The sequence below is a fragment of the Leucopleurus acutus genome, assembly GCF_964270905.1.
Source record: "Leucopleurus acutus genome assembly, chromosome: 2".
In the NCBI taxonomy this organism is placed as follows: domain Eukaryota; kingdom Metazoa; phylum Chordata; class Mammalia; order Artiodactyla; family Delphinidae; genus Leucopleurus; species Leucopleurus acutus.
This window is the reverse complement of record NC_139143.1, coordinates 141,208,961-141,226,275: the sequence shown is the minus strand read 5'-3', so window position 1 is coordinate 141,226,275 and position 17,315 is coordinate 141,208,961. Positions and strand designations below refer to the sequence as shown.

General features: G+C 41.6%; 1 protein-coding gene and 1 pseudogene across 4 annotated transcripts in view; both read left to right on the top strand.

The window, feature by feature from the left end:
* Positions 1 to 17,315, top strand: part of NFIA (nuclear factor I A) — a 391,209-nt gene that overhangs the window by 302,337 nt on the left and 71,557 nt on the right. For all 3 annotated transcript variants that reach the window (XM_082834089.1, XM_082834088.1, XM_082834087.1), the window contains exon 7: positions 3,619 to 3,747. In XM_082834089.1, the coding sequence (XP_082690215.1) occupies positions 3,619 to 3,747 (129 nt within the window). The remainder of the gene's footprint in view (positions 1 to 3,618; positions 3,748 to 17,315) is intronic.
* LOC309958113 (protein phosphatase 1 regulatory subunit 14B-like) lies at positions 13,884 to 15,743 on the top strand (annotated as a pseudogene). The gene is made up of 2 exons: positions 13,884 to 14,003; positions 15,011 to 15,743. The product of its transcript is annotated as a protein phosphatase 1 regulatory subunit 14B-like (transcript).

Genomic DNA, 17,315 nt, shown 5'->3' with positions numbered 1-17,315 from the left:
CCGAAACAATGGTCTCTTTCCTCTTAGGCGGGTCCAGACTTTTTCCTGGACACCCTCCCGGCTAGCTGTGGCGCACTAGCCCCCTTCAGGCTGTGTTCACGCAGCCAACCCCAGTCCTCTCCCTGGGATCTGACTTCTGAAGAAGCCGGAGCCTCATCTCCCAGCCCCAACCTGTCCCAGCCAGTGAGCAGACAAGCCTCTCGGGCTGGTGAGTGCTGGTCGGCACTGATCCTCTGTGCGGGAATCTCTCCGCTTTGCACTCCGCAACCCTGTTGCTGCGCTCTCCTCCGTGGTTCGGAAGCTCCCCTGTCCGCCACCCCCTATCTCCGCCAGTGAAGGGGCTTCCTAGTGTGTGGAAACTTTTCCTCCTTCACAGCCCTCCCACTGGTGCAGATCCCGTCCCTATTCTTTTGTCTCTGTTTTTTCTTTTGCCCTACCCAGGTATGTGGGGGAGTTTCTTGCCTTTTGGGAAGTCTGAGGTCTTCTGCCAGTGTTCAGTAGGTGTTCTGTAGGAGTTGTTCCACATGTAGATGTATTTCTGATGTATTTGTGGGGAGGAAGGTGATCTCCGTGTCTTACTCTTATGCCATCTTGAAGGTCTCCAGGAATGTCCCATTGAAAATAAACATTATGGTAAATTTCTGCTTCCAATTCTATATAATTCTTTATTTTTACATATTGAAAGGAACTTTGAAGTAATACTTTGTTTGTTCCAGAAAAACGCGTAGCATTACTTTATAATCTTTTTTTTAAAATGTGATACTTCTAAAAAATAGTTCTAAATCAAAATTTTGACTCATTAAGAGAAAGCCAATCAGTCAATCTGTGCAGTAATTGTGTAACAGTTGTGCATAGCTATTTGGTAAAAGAAATTTTAACAAAGAGTTTCCTTTTAAAGTAACGTACAGAAACCAAATTTGATTTCAAAAATAAAAGGCAGGATTAATGTTGTCTAGCTTTAAACATAAAGCAGTTGACTAGCATTTTAAAACTTCATTTGGTCAATTAAGTATACAAAGCAAATTAACCAAAACATACATTATGCATATGGAGAAAATATAAGTAAATAATAAGGAAACATGCTCAATATGAGTCTTTAAAAATTGAAAACACAAAGTAATTTTGAGATTCATGACAGCCTTGGGGTTCATATTACTTGACCGTGATAAATTTAGAAGATTATACAGAGCTTGGCTTGTTCTTCTTGTATGCAGAAAGTATTTCTTCTCTCTTTAACCCTTTCAAAGAGGATTTAAATTTTGATCATTTTGAATCCATTTACTAACCTGATAAGCATTTTGATGCTAATTGTCTATATTTGACTTCCACTTCCCCTTTTAAAAGCGTTAAGTGGTGGGTTTAAATCATGTCAACATTTCTGACGTATTTAGAATTGCATGGGTTGGAAAACATGAACATTTCAAAGAAATGACTTTTCCTTGAGTCCAGCCATTTGCTTTCTTTAATAAGATTAGTTCAGATACTGCATTTCATCATCAATTCCATCATCTGAAAAAAATTCTGCCATCTCAAAAGTTTTGACATTTTCATTTTCTATTCTATTTCTGTTCCATGACACATAATTCAGGCATTTGACTGAGTTTAAATCAGTGGACTGGTTGGAAGCCTAAAAATTGCCTTGCACAGAAGAGTTTTGAATGAATTGGGAGATTTCTTTACATTTGGGAGCTTTTTATTTCTTTCCTTTCACTTTTTAATTTGAAATCTCTCCTGTGATGTAATTACATGATGATACCTTAGGTTAGGTTACTTGTAATGAACGTTGATCCAAAATCTCAATTCGTCCTAAGGATGTTAGGACATTGGCATGCCATGACTTTGGTTACTGATTCAGCGAGCAAATAAATATAGCTAAATCACTTAGTGACTTGTTTCTAATTCAAATCACACACATATTGATCTGTAGAACGGATCTGATCTGGATTTGTCTAGCTCGTGTGAAATCACACGCCACTTCATGTTGTCCTTATGTCTGACTATGCAAATGTGCTTGCCGATTTGCAATTTGTTTCTTTCTTAGGTGTCAATACCCCAAGTTTTGCTCTGTCCAGGCATCTCTTAGTAAAGCCACAGATAAAACCGAGAACTGTACAGGTAGTTTACATCTTTTCAGGCCACTTGATATGTTCTAGACTCTTTGTTAGATAGCCTGAAAATAGAGGCAGGCAAAGCAGACCTTGTCTCTCTCCTTATAGAATCTGTGGTCACACTTGAAGGTTGTCTTGTAGAATTTCATTAAGGAAATCTGTGATTAGAAATAACAAGGACATGTTTAGACAAACTAAATTTCTAAACAGATCTATACCTATAAAATGCTTAGAATAGTACATGGAATTTAGCAAGTACTCGGTAACGTTTACATGCTAATATCATTATTATTTTTATTACTTATTTTTCCAGTTCACCCAAATAATTCTCTGGTCATAGGCAGAACATAATACATGTAGATATGTATAAGTAAAATGAGATTTGGTTCTTTTAACATGAAATCAGACCAATTTTGTGCTGCAAATTTAAAAGAGCCCAAATCTTTCCTGTGATGTGGAGACTAGGAGTCATTTCCTTTATTTTTATATACAAGTTTTCATTGTTTTAACTGGCACCCTACCAAACTGATAGATGCCTCTAGTTGTGTGTGTCAGCGTAGTTGCCGAGAACATTACAGATGCAGTAATTACAAGGGACCATTTTCCCATTATTTTCTTCCCAAAGCATTTCCTATGCTGGAAATGCTATGAAAAGTTTAGACTATAGTAAAAATACTATTTTTTAAAAAACAAGCTTTTATTTTCTTAAAATATATTCATCATAGAAAAAACAAGTAAGCAAAAAGAAGCAGTGAAAATCACTGAAATCCAACATGCAGAGAGAACTACTGTTATAGTTTATGCATATTTTTTCCAGTTCTTTCTCTGTACATAGAAATACATTTTAAAATGGCATCATTGTATAATATCCTATTTTGTAATCGCTTTCCATGTCTTTATTTCATGTCATTAAATATCTTTCCATTGTCATTATTCTTTTACAGTGTTATTTGCGTTGGTTATACCTTATTTAACCATTTAACTTTTATTTTTTAACTTTTACCTTTTCTTTTTTTTCTATTATAAATTATTCATTGGATGAGCAACTGAGTTACCATTGATGAGGGTTTTTTAAGTGTTAAAATAGCTAAATTGTATAAAATGTGGAGAGAGTGCCTTGACACTGAAGTAAAGTAACTGGCAATATAAGATGATTGCATATGAGGTCCTCATATGCTTCTATAACCTTCTTTACAAAGGGTCCGAAAGGCCACTGGCTCAGACAACAACTTCAGGAAGCACTGGGGAAGTGGTGCTCCATAATTAGAGAAGATCAGTAACCCCCAAATGGACTGTGATTTAGGAGAGTAAGTTGAAATCAGCTCTATGCTGATATCAGGGGACCGTTCTGTCACCTGTTTGTTCCTATGACAAGTTCAAACCAATTCAAAACAAATTTTCCCTTTACAGGTAGATTTCTTTTTTAAATTCTTTTAAGTTTAATCTTTTAGGTTGCATAAACTGTTGTTCCGTGATTTAAGTGTGCTTGTCAATCCATCCTTCCTGCCAGGAATGCCATCTCCAACCACACTGAAGAAGTCGGAGAAGTCTGGTTTCAGCAGCCCCTCCCCTTCGCAGACCTCCTCCCTGGGAACGGCATTCACACAGCATCACCGACCTGTCATTACAGGACCCAGAGGTGAGCTGCTCCACAGGCACCCTTGATTGTGCTTAGATCATGACCTTGGGACCAGAGTAGCAAAATGAGAGACATGAGACCAGAGTAGCAAAATGAGAGACAATGAAGGCTCCCCCAGAGTGGTCCTAAAGGCAGCAAGTGTTCCAATTTCTTATCCTCGGGGGCTGCTTTGGAATTGTAGGGACCCAAGAGGTTTGGCATCAAACCCTGATCCTTACCTGTTTCTTTGCTGGTGGGATGTTGAAAAGAGGTGGGAGGTAATTTGAATTAAAGGAAAATCAAACCTGTCCTACAAATTGTACGAGGGGATCACATGCACGTGAATGTGTGTGTATTTGTGTGCGTGTGTTAGGTAGTTTATTTTTGTGTAGTCAATTACCTCTTTTCGAGCAATAGCTTATTTTCATTCTCTCACCCCTGCTGATTCCCTTTCCTTGAAACCTGATTTCAATATGTGGCATTTTGCATTGAGGTTGTCTGCAATCACTGTGTTGACGAGCCATCTTCATTCCCTCCTTTTGAAGTGGTAGATAGTTTGTCTGGTTTTCATTGCAATGTTTTCATTATTTTTGTCTCATGTGCTTTTAAGTTTATTATTAAAATGTGTCCACAAGAAATATGATTTGTATTTCACATTAAAGACAAGCTTTAAACCTCAAGAGAATGTCAGCAAATCACTTAACTTGATCTTATTGCAAGATGAAAATATTTATTAGTTTGTTTATGAAACTCCCACAGTAGGAGTACGAATAATTGTAACCACGTTTGCTTTCTCCCATCAGATTTTCGTTTAGGTAGGTTTGTGATCTACCAGCTGGTATCATAAAACATCCTAGAAAGTTATGGTCTCTTGTCTACTTTGACATACGCCTGGGGAAACTGATGTTTCTTGCATTAATCTCAATGTGAGTGCCACAAATCTGAATCCCTTTATGAATACTCTGTGTGCATCTCAGGGAAATATGGCAGCTGAGAGGGCTGGCCAATGCACACGTGCAGAAATCAGACTGAAGAAAATAAGTATTCTGACTATTGTGTGAAGCAGTTTCTCTCTCCACAATTATGGTTGCTCACTTGCCCCATCTTTGAACATCTTGTGATCATTGACGGAACTTTCTCAAGATCCCTAATTATTTCACTTGTGTGTGAGAGTGTGTGTGGTACAATCAGAGAAGCTAAATATGTATTTTTTCCTAACTTGAAAACCTTGCATCTGAATGGGATTATGTGGTCCCAGAATGAGTCTCTTTAAATGGGGCAGTATGATACTTTCCTCGTTGTCAACATTCCTTAAGCATTGAAACTGTGGTGCGAAGTAAGAAATACAAAGCCCTTTTAGTCAGAAGATTTTTGGTCTCAGGGAGATAAGGCATGTGGCGTTTCTCATCTTTATTATGGTCAGGTTAACATTCTAAATGGTAAATTAATGCGAAAAGCAGACAGTTCTGTAGGGCCTCAGAGGAGGGAACTATGGAGGTTCCTTCATCCATTAAACAAGGATTTAATGAGTACCTGTCACTATACAGACTGGGAAATCAGTGGTTTCTGTCCTCATAGAGCATATCATCTAGTGCAGAAAAATAAGCATTTAGAAGATGATGTGGAATGCACTGTTACTTATCACTTTATATCAAATAAAGACTTCAAAGTGTACATAACATTGAAGTCAAATCTTAAAAGTTGCTTACATGAATGGAGGGCATTCCAAGCAAAGAAAAGACTCATGGGCACAACAGGGCGATAAGAATTGGGAAGCAGCAATGTCAGCACTCAGGTTAGTTGGTTAAGCTGCCTCTTTCCCTTTCCACTTACCTTCTGAATTTTTTAATATCCTCATCAATAAAATGGGAACAATACTACTGGCTGAATGAATATTTTCTCCCAACCTCATATGCTTATACAGAAACTACAATAAAACAATATTTGTAGAGACGCTTTGAGGAGCACAAAGCAATGTGCATGTGTTATCATTTATTCAATAACTACTGAATGCCTTCTGTGTGTCTTGCCTTAAAACCATAGTTCTAGAAATTACTGAAATGATTCTAGCAGTTACTGTGGGTGCCATGATTGGGTGCTTTCTTCATGCTAAACAATCACATTTGCTAAAATGACCCACACTGGGTTGGACCAGAGGGGACTGTCTTAGCCTACAGGACAGTGAGTTTTGATCTATTCATACTCATGAAATTGTTTATGTGGAAAAGAGAAAGATGCTCAATTTAAGAATTATGGAATTCCAAAGATTCTTTTTTTTTCACCAGAATTCAAGATGGTTCCCAGCATCCTCAGTTCTCCTTTCTGGGAAATCTACTCAGGTACCCATTCTTATTGCATCCTGCCCCACTTAGCGGTCTGGTGAAGGGAAGTGGGGTAGTTGAGATGAAATACTTCAGCAGCATCTTTGTGGTCATCATCACAGAATTGAGATAGACTAACATGAGACACTCTTGGGCTAAGACCTTTTTAAAGGTTGGTATTCAGGTGCTTATTATTTAAGACATACTTGCTACAGGTATCATAATCCCAGTTATTCTTCTCTGAACTAGTTGGAAAGCTAATGCTTGGAATGACATCACATCTGGGAGTAAGAGTTGATATTTTAGGAAGATGAGGCCGGATTTAAAGGAGGAGAGTCTGACCGAGGGAGCCAGTGTGGAATAAATGAGACATTGGACATAAAGGAGAATTCAACTGCACATGTTCTTTTTATTATAAGGAGTTACCACAGTCTGAAATGATAAATCATTAGAAAATCCTGACAGATGATCCAACTTCAAAAGGAAGAAGAGAAAGGTGTGTCCTTTATCAGGATCCTGGGGCACTGGGGAGGCTGTTTACTGCACTCTTGTTCAGAATTACACGGTATAGTCACCTCTGGATAGCACCTAGGTTGCAAGACTTCTGCTGCCTTCCTTAAAATTTCTCAGGGGACTACCTTGACTAGACAAACACCAGTTAGTAAGCAGTAGCTTTGTAACGTACCTCAGTGCCCAGGCCAAGGGTGGTATTTTAACAGAGTTACAGAAAAGCAAGGTCTCCTCCCTGAAAAAACAATGACCCCATTTTTCACTGCAAAAATTATCTATGTTTGGAAATTCGGGGGCCACCTTTTAAAAAGGAAACCTCTCTTTGATGATTGTAAAGCTGAGGCAGAAAAATAGAACCTGGAAGGGAGTGGGTAAGTGCAAAACTTCGGGGGTCAAATGGACTGGTATTTGAATCCTGTCTCTACCACTTTCACCAACTGTGAGAACCCAGCACATAGCTTTCCTTCTTGGAGCCATGGGCTTCTCATCTATAAATTGAAGATCCTAATCTCAACCTCAAGAGAATTGTATTATCTAAGGAGTAGATGAAATCATGTATTTGCAGTCCATAGCACAGTGCCTGGAAGTAGAGTATGTACTCAGGTCATACAAACAATTAAATCACCCGTTTTCCTCCAGGGTTTGAAAATCTCAGGCTGTCCTCCTGCCTTTGCCTGTCCACATATTGCCCAACCTAAGACCAGCTTGGGTACCACCTTCTACCCAAAACCTGCTCAGCTCCACCCAGGCCACCATCCTCTCACACTCCACAGACTCCGGGAGACTTTCACGCCTGCACATTCCCTCCAACGACATGGTCTTGCTTTGTTAGTTAATGTACATGTCTTGTCCCTCCTCTAGAGCAAAACCTCTGAGAGGAAGGATCTCTAATGTGTGCTTTTGGGTATCTTCATTGTGTCTCATACACAATGCTCAAATATGCTCAAATATTGCTTGAGTGAATAAAAAGTACTCAAGTTGCACATAAAGGTACACAAGAGACATTCATCCCCTTCCTGACACTGACAGATTGTCATTGCTTCAGAAGAACAAAGGGTGACAAAGGATAATAGTTTGTATAGTACTTCTTTATGAGGAATGTTAAAGATGAGGAAGAACGATGGCCTTTCATCCAAAGAAAGCTTTTGCAAGATTATGAAGTAAGGCTTTGCTATTAAAGGCTATGTTTTTTCTTAGTTTATGCTATTCCAATCACTTTCCTATTTACCTTGTGAAGGTAGAGACATGTGGTTTCTTAAAATGAATCCCTTCTCTGATATTAGCTTTCTTTATGGCTTTGATAAATCATTTAACCTTGTGGCCTCAGTTTGGCCATCTGTATCATGGGGGTAATACTTTGCCACCTATGTAGTTAAAATTAGGTGAAGGGGTTAAAAATTATGCAGTGTCCTAGGGAGTGGGGAAGAGATTAAGTTTCAGTAAGGGCATTTGTATTTTGTTATACATTATTACAATTACTGTGTACTTCAAGCTGAGCGATTGGACTTTCAAAGACTTTCTTTTACCAGTACTTAAAATTTCAACCATAATAAAGTATTTAATCATGACAATTTATCTTATTCATGATAATGGAGAAAAAAACCCTTTTTCTTCCTTTTGCCTTTTTGAGAGTTGTAGGTTTGCCTGATGATTTAAAAGAGCCTAACTCTTTGTGATAATTATTGGGAGTACTCATCAGAGATATTTTCGAACTTCTTGAAAGTTTGTCTTCTTGAAACTTATGTTTCTGCCTAAAGTCTGCTATTTTCAAAAACAAGATAATGAATGATACTTAATTTAAATGCTCAGCACTAGGTAAGGCAACTCTGTGCTTTCGGGATTGAGAAGCAGGGAGGGGCCTGCACTATACACGTTGTGAGGCAGAAGTTGAGAGTAATCGCAAATAAGCACTGATTGAGCTTCATCTAGAGCCATAGAATTTCAGAATAGTGCTCTGAGAATCTTCTGGTTTAATCCTTTCCCTGTATCCACTAAGAATGTGTTTGACTGTAAGTAACTGAAAGTCGGACTAAGCAGGTTGTATTTTTCTCATATAGAAACAAATACATGATTCAGGACTGTCATGGTGTCACCAAAGCACCATCAAGGACTGAGATTTCTTCTTTTACCCATGCTTTAATGGGTCGTTTTCATCCTCATGCTGTGACCTCATGGTCACAGCATGGCCACTACCCTCTTTCCATGCATCTGCATTCCAAGCAGAAAGAAGGGAACCGACAAGGGCAAAAAGTGCCCGCCAGCTCATTCTGCCACCTTTTATAGAATGTTACACGGCATGATCAGAACTATGCCACACAATCTCCTCTAGCTGCAAGGGAGGCTGGAAAATCTAGGTTTTATAGCTGAGCATATTGCTGCTCTGTATAAAATTGGGGCTTTAGAAGTAGGTAAATAGGGGAGAAATATGCTGGCTAGCAGTCAGCAACATAGTTCCCATTACTCATAGAAATGTGAAATCTGAGCTGGCCAGAGCTAAGACTAGAAATCTAGTCTCCAGTGCTGTGCCTTTTTCACCATATCAGCAGTTTCTACCTTTTTCTCTACCGCTGGGAGAAATCAACTGCATTTATTTAAACAATTAGTTTGTTTGCACAATTTTTATTAGTCAAAAACATGACATAACCATTTAGATCTTTCGATAAGCATGACATAACCCGCGTTATCACACTGAGTTTTTTTTTAATAACAGCCATAAACAGATCACTTGACATTTTTTATGAGCCCCTGAATCCTTGCTACTGGTAAACGCAGGGTTTCTGGTAGGTGCGAGTCACTTCAAAGACAACTTTGGAGGCCAGTTTGGCTTTTTTTGTTTTTTTTGAATATTGAAATTAGCTTGCAGACTCTCATTACGGGGACCCATTCTGCAAGTATTTATCAAGCACTTACAGTGTACAAGGTGCTCTGCTACTTGCTTAATAGAGTGAAAAAGAGAAGCTTGGATTCTGGCCTCAGCATGCTTACTTCCTGGTGGAGGGCAGACAAGAAAGCCAGCCGTTGTATTATTGTGATGGGGACTCCCGGGTGCTGTCAGGGTCGGGGGCAACCTGATAGAGGACTACCGTGGCATTCGGCACTGGGCGAGTCCAAACAAGCGTGATTTACCCCTGTTCTCAGACAGAGTACCTCCTAGTCGTAAGCGTGCAAGGCAACAGCAGTCATGCTTTAGCTAAGTACTGAGGAATCCAGACATACAAAATGTGAGCACAGGGCTAAAGCCCCACTTCTTTATGGGTCAAAACATACATACATACATATGTGTGTGTATATATATATATATATATATATATACACACACATACATATTTATACACACATACACGTGAAGGGAGTTTAGAAATCAAATTGCCCTGATTCCGAAAACATGCACAAGATGTATTAAAACAATAGCCATATAAACCAAAGATTTATTGTGCAGCTTTCAAAGAATCCTGCCAGTTTCTGTTCAGACGTTTACATGCTCTCTAAACCTCTCTAAGTCCATGATCCTCGTGGCCCAAACAGGGATCTTGCTCTTAGTGATGAAACATCTGAGGGTCTGAAGTTAACATCTCCCAGTTTGGCCAAGAAAAATATACTGCGGAGAATTATGAGAATTAAGATAACCTTCCAGGAAGTTCAGGTCACCAGGAAAGGTTGGAAGAGCGGAGACTCATAGACAATAATAGAGGAGGAAGGAAGGAGAGGTACCACAGGAAGGCAGCAGTTATCACTAGATGGCAGGGCCCATTAGAACAGGGACCATTCTTTATTCTTCCTCCCGATATCCTGTATCCCTCAGCCTTGTGCCTGGCATTAGGAAAGCACTCAATAAATATTTGTTGAATAAATGAATAAGAACATGGATTTGATTGAAAGCAAACAGAAAGTTCGGGAATAATAGGGAGTTCTTTCCATCCCCCATGTGTGATAATAATACAATATTCAAGTGCGTGTATTTGGCAACATTTAGGGAGATGCATAGCATGGTGAATGAATGCTCGATATACGTTTGCTTGGTTTTAATTAAGAACTTCTACTTTCATGGGCATTAAGAGAAATGCTGAGCTCAAAATGATTTGATCCCCTTTTTATGGAATATTTTCTATGGTATTAGAAATGCGTCTGCCCAAACTAAGGATCCTGAAGAAGGAATAGTCCCTGGCGCCTCGTCACTCTCATAACCATGGCACCCTTCCTTGACATAGGCCCTCTACCTAAGCAGTAGTTTCGTTTAGCATTCTCGGATCATATTGGCAAACTTCTTTGCCTCTTAGGAAACCTTCTTAACTTAGTTGTGGAACACGCTGGTGCTCCTTTCAGTGGAGCTGAATCTAATTTGTCTCTCTTGGTTTAGTGCAATTGAATCATCTCAGGAAAATGAGAAGCAATTAAGTACCTGTTGCTAACAAGGCGCTGAAATAATCTGCCAACAGATGCAAGGTGTTTATTTATTACTGGAGTATGTCATTTGAGAAGACATTACATTGTCTTTCTAACAATCAGAATTGACTTCCAAATGCAGGCATCACAGACCTAACAAGTAACGACCTTTGAGGAGCACTAAAAAGAGAGTAAGAGGGCTTGTGAACACTGGGCAAGGTTAGCTGGGCAAGTGCCGGTGTCCAGCCTAATGGGAAACGTTGTCGATGGGCTTTGGAGGAACTGGATGGTAAAGAGAAGCAGCTTTTTAGCAAAGGCCCTTTAAGTCCCAGTTCAGGAAATTATTAAATTCATTAGCCAGATACTTACAACTATTACTGCCCAGCCAAAGGAAAAAACAGTTCGAGCAAATGTTTCAAAACTACAACTAAACAAAAGTCAGGAAGCATGTAATTAAAACTGTACCTTTACTGTACTGTAAAGAGTTTCACTGTGACATGGAAAATATTTAAAGTAGAAGGCTGTTTAGCTAATTTGTCTGCAAGTGAACTGGTATCCTAAATGAACTGGAAGGCCACCCACCGAGCGAGCCTCATAAAGGGCCGTGGCGCTCAGCTTGGTTTTGTGTAACCGTTCAATAATTACTAGATAAATGCATAACTAAAAGCTCTATTACACTAATAATTTGTACTGAGGTAGATGTGTGGGACACCCTGCTGGGTTAATTTGTCATCCCAGCAGCAAACTTCTAAAGAGAGCTCTTCTGCAGTGGAATCTGTTAATATGTGGTCCCGAGGAGGACAGGTTAGAGCAGTAAGGCCAATTGGCTCCTTATCTCTTAAAAAGGCAAAATGCCTCCCGGGTGAGCACCGGAGAGGAGAATAGGGTGATTGGTAATTAACCACGTGGACCCAGATTTAAACTCATCTGGACAAAAGAAGCTGCTCTCCATCTCTCCATCTCTCCCTCCCTCTCTTCCACTCCCCTACCCGCCCCCCAACCACAGATCCACACATGCAGCCACAGTGAAGGCGTGGGTTCTGAGCAAGGTTTCTTTGAAATTATGTCACTGATAAGACTTCTGGGTATCACTTGTACTATAAAGCACATAATCAGATAAACCCCCAGGTCTTTCTGGTTTAGCTTAATATAATGTTGATTCCATGTTTAGATTCATTCTTTATTTTTCTTTTTTCAGAGTAGAATAAAAAGTCAATATTAGACTTGTATCTCCTCTCTATATGAAATGTTTTCTTCTGTCACACACACACACACTTGCTGTTTTAAATATGAAGCTCACATTTAAGCTTCAGCACAGGGTTTTCAACCTCACCGATTGACAGAACCATAAATCATGTTAAAGTTAAGTGAATTACTGTAGCATGGAACTGTAGCTTTAACAATGTTTATGTAGTATCAGCTTATCATCCATGTAGGCAAAGGGGGGTGGGTGAGCACTGATACTCGAAATGGGAATGTACAGTCCTGTTAATGTAGCTGCAGGATCACGGAGAGTTACCCATTTCTCGCTGCATCCTTTGTATTGTTGAAACTAGCGTATTTAACCACTCACGTGTATGGAATGTTTTTTAAAATGTGTATTTCCACAGTAAACTTACATTTGCCATATTTCTTAGTACTAAATGGCAGTTGCTTCCCCCAACCCCAAACAATTCATTCTTCTTATGCACAAAACACATGTGAGGAACATCAGAGTTGCCAGGTTGTATTACAGTAATAAGGGACCTATGAGGCAAATATCATGAAAGGAAATAAGCCATTTGACCTCTGAAAAATAATTCAAATGGGAGCAGCAGAGTGCAGTGAAAAGAGCATGGGCTGTAGAGTCAGCCAGGATAGAATGCAAATCCTGGCCAGCCACTTGGGATCTGCATAAGCTTGTGCCAGTCACCCATCCTCTGCTGGTCTCTTATTTCCCACCTGTACAAAACGTTAAGGTGTTAATAGGAGGAGGAAGTGAAATGACATATGGAAAGGGCCACATATGTTATTAGTATGTTACTAAATGTTAACTGTCTCAGGGACTTCCCTGGTGGCGCAGTGGTTAAGAATCCACCTGCCAATGCAGGGGACACGGGTTCAAGCCCTGGTCCGGGAAGATCCCACATGCTGTGGAGCAACTAAGCCCGTGCGCCACAACTGCTGAAGCCCACGCACCTAGAGCCCATGCTCCGCAACAAGAGAAGCCACCCCGCGCGCCTGGAGCCCGTGCTCTGCAACAAGAGAAGCCACCGCAAGGAGAAGCCCGTGTGCTACAACGAAAAGTAGCCCCTGCTCACCCCAACTTGAGAAAACAGCAACGAAGACCCAATGCAGCCAAAAAATATATATATATATATTTTAATATATATATATTTTAATGTTAGCTGTCTCAGATTCCCCCCCATCCCCATATCATTTTAATTTTTTTTTTTTTTTTTTTTTTTTGCGGTATGTGGGCCTCTCACTGTTGTGGCCTCTCCCGTTGCGGAGCACAGGCTCTGGATGCACAGGCTCAGCAGCCATGGCCCACAGGCCCAGCCGCTCCGCGGCATGTGGGATCTTCCCGGACTGGGACATGAACCCGCGTCCCCTGCATAGGCAGGCGGACTCTCAACCACTGCGCCACCAGGGAAGCCCCCCATATCATTTTTTGCTGTCTTTCTGTGTGGTTCTCTTGAAAGGATTCTCACTTCCCTCGTTCCTCACCCCCCATCCCCAGTTCTCTCTTTTATCTGCTCCTGTGGGTCCAGAAGGAGTGTTTTTTTTCCCTTCACTGGGAGGAGCCTCATAGCCTAGAAGAGATGGGGCCTCAGGGACGTGAGACAGCCTGGTTACTCCATCCCATTATTCTTGTGTGGTTAGAAGAACGCGGCGGGGGTGGGGGTGGGGTCTTCCCAATCAGGCAGGTGAACCCCCTTCCATGATGATTAGCCCATAGCCATGGTGAAGACTGCTTTGGCTTGTCTTCATTCAGGCATGGCTCTTGCTAAAGGGATAAGCGCCAGGACTTCCCTGGCGGTCCAGTGGCTAGGACTTTGCCTTCTAAAGGAAGGGGTGCAGGTTTGATCCCTGGTCAGGGAGCTAAGATCCATGCCTCGCGGCCAAAAAACCAAAAATCATAAAACAGAAGCAATATTGTAACAAATGCAATAAAGACTTTAAAAATGGTCCACATCAAAAAAAAATCTTTAAAAAGAAAGGGAGGTAAGCACCATTGTTATTTACTAGAGTCAATTCAGCAAATAATTTTTGAGAATGTATCATCTTCCAAGCACTGTGCTAGGCCCTAATGAGCAAACCAGACAAGCCAGTCCTGCCCCTGCAACCTAGCAGAACAGAAGAATAAATAATTATTGCTCGGATGAGATTCATGAGAGGGGAATTAGCAGGGATCATATAGCACAGGTATTTAAAGTAATTGTGGGAATTTGGATTTATTTGTGTCAGGTTGTATGGGTCCCTTCTATTGGCATACAATACAGATTTAGAAAACCTTAGTATTGCTGAGGGATATCTCTAGATCTTCCTGAAACCTCAAATTCCTGAATACCGTAATAAGAGTTGTTGAATTGTTGCATACCCAGTAATGAACAGAAGACATGTTAACAAGCACCCTTTCAAGTGAAATAGTTGTACAAGTGAAAGAACCCAGCCAGATTGCTTAATCACCCCTCCAGTCTCCCCAAAAGGAGATAATGGATTGGTTCATGTAACCGAAAAGTCAGAGGGTTTGCGGCTTCAGGTAGAGCTGGATCCAGACGCTCAGGCTATACCTTCAGAAATCTACATCTTTATCTTTCTCAGCTCTGCTGTCCTCTGTGTGAACTTGATTCTTAGACTAAATCTCCTGAGATCATGGCACTGATGATATGAGCAGCTCCAGACTTAATCCCCACCAATGTAACAATCCCAAGGGAAAGAGAACAGCTGTTCCACAAGAGATCTAGGGACGGTCCTACTCCCTAGAGTAGGATGCTTATGGCTCTCATTGGCCTGGTTTGGGTCATTTGCTCACTTTTAAAATAATCTTTATGTTTAAAAAATAATGGGGTGGAGGGAGCTGCCAGGTGGACAGCCACCCCGCAGGGGGCACAGCATTGGCGGTCCTGGCCCCCAAGCTGGGCAGTGGCAGTGTCTGCTTTCAGAGCCCCCCTGGGGCTGCAGGTGAGGGCCCAGTAAGGTGCCAAGGGAAGGTGACGGCTAAGTATGACCTCGAGGAGCTACGGAAGCGCCTCAACCTGGAGGAGTGGATCCTGGAGCAGCTCCCTGGCCTCTACAACTACCAGGAAGAGGGGATCCTGGAGCTGGAGATTGCTGTGGGTGAACTCCTGGATGTGGAGAGTGATGAGACCCAGCTGCCAGGGTCAAGGAGCTGCTGGTGGACTGTTACAAACCCACTGAGGCCTCCGTCTCTGGCCTGCTGGACAAGATCCAGGACATGCAGAAGCTGAGCACACCCCGGAAGAAAGGAAGGGTCCCCCACGCAAGTGAACAGTGGCTCCACAGGACAATCCCTGGCCCCCGCCCTCATAGCAACAGCAATACTGGGGGGCCCTGCAGCCAGGCCTGGTGCCATGAGTGGGGCTCCCCGTGCCTCTGGCCCAGAGTTGTCTTCCCGGACATTAAAAAAAAAAAAAAGATAACGGGGTTTCTCATTGGCGTGGCCTGGGTTACCTGCCCACCCACAGAACTGGGGGGGGGGGAGGGTAAAGTCTAGGCTAATGACAGACTGAGGTGGAGGGAAGGATAGTTACCCAAAGAAACATTAGAGCTCTGTTTCCAGAAGAAAGGGTGAAAGACTGCTGGGCAGCCAAAACTGAGAGCTGTCCAGTACAGGAGATAAGAGCAAAGCTGTCCTGTGTGCTAGGCAGTGGGCTTGGCTCTCCTACCAGCCAAGTGACTTCGTGCTGCAGGTGGAGCTTACAGAGCACAGGTCAAACCCCGGTCTTAGAAGAGTGACACTTAGTCCATGCCGGGGACCTCCAGGGCCATGAAAACAGTTGAGAACAGTTCAAGTCTTGATTCCCAATTATCTCAGGTTGCCACGTGGCACTGCATGATCCTGATTGCTTTTCGTATATCTGAATTTATCCTAAAAACACAACTCTAAGAATAATAAATAGCCCAGAATCAAGCACGCTGTCTGGCACACAATATATTCTCAACACATTCATTTTAAAGGTGTGAGGCCACTATGTACTGGGCACCTAGAATTAGAAATAATTCTAATTTTCGGGAAAATCTCTTAAATTAGTGCCAGTTTACCCAATTTACAGACAAGGAAATGCAAGTTTGAAAAAGTTACATAACTTTTCCTAGACTCACATAGGGAGTGAATGATTTCAAACCCAAAATAGTTGAGCTCTAAAAACCATTCAGACGTATAATTTCCATTTTGCAGCAGAGGAAACTAAGGTGCATAGGAGGCTGACACAGAGCTAGTTGATACCCAGCCTGGGGTAAATCTTTGGTACCCTGACTTCAAACACTGGACCAATTCTTCTCCTACTTCCTCCCCTTGTGAGAAATCTACCAGCAGTAGGATAAATCCCTAAATCCTGTAGGGTGAATTCAGGAGGCTACTTTGAAACCTGTGCCTTAGTAATCATGTTGCTCAGAAACGGGCTTGAACTGCAATGTATACCTGCCAGTTGGGCGGGGGTAGTGGGGGGAAGGCCGTGAATCAATCATAGCTTTGTTTGTTGTAGGGTTTGTTTGTTTATCTGCTTGGTTTTGCCTTTTTTATTTTAAATGTCAGCCAGCAAAGACTCCCAAACAGCGCTGGTCCCAGGACTTGGTAGGCCTCGCATAGGCTAGAGAACCTCCACGGAGCTTACTTTTGAAATTCTCTTTTGCGGGACTGCCCTTCCGACAGGTCATTTGAGAATTCATTCTCTGCCTGTTTCTGTTAACCTCTGTGATCATCCAATCTATGGTGGTGGTTTTTTCCTTAAATGTTTTTCTTTTATTCATCTCTTGACTCGCAGTATTGCTTGCATATTACGTAGAAGCTCAAGTTCCCTTCATGGAACTGAAGTCTTGTCAACTTTGCGTAATAACCAGTCACTCTTCATTATCTCCAATAATCACAGCTGTTCTGTGGCATTTGAAGGCATTGCACATTAGCCGTCGTGGCAGCTTAGGGAATTCGTGCACAAGTATGATCTCTTCAGAGAAGAGGTCCTGTCAGGACCCAAAGGCTGGGGCTCTATCTCACAGAGCTTGAACTGGCACATTCCCTCAGGGTTTTTAAAACTCTAAATATCACAGCCTTCCCAAAGGCACAGGCTCCTAGAGACTGAGTCCAGATATACCCTAGAACCTAATATCCCAGAAACGTTTAAAAAATAATTTCTTTTAAAAACCACATAC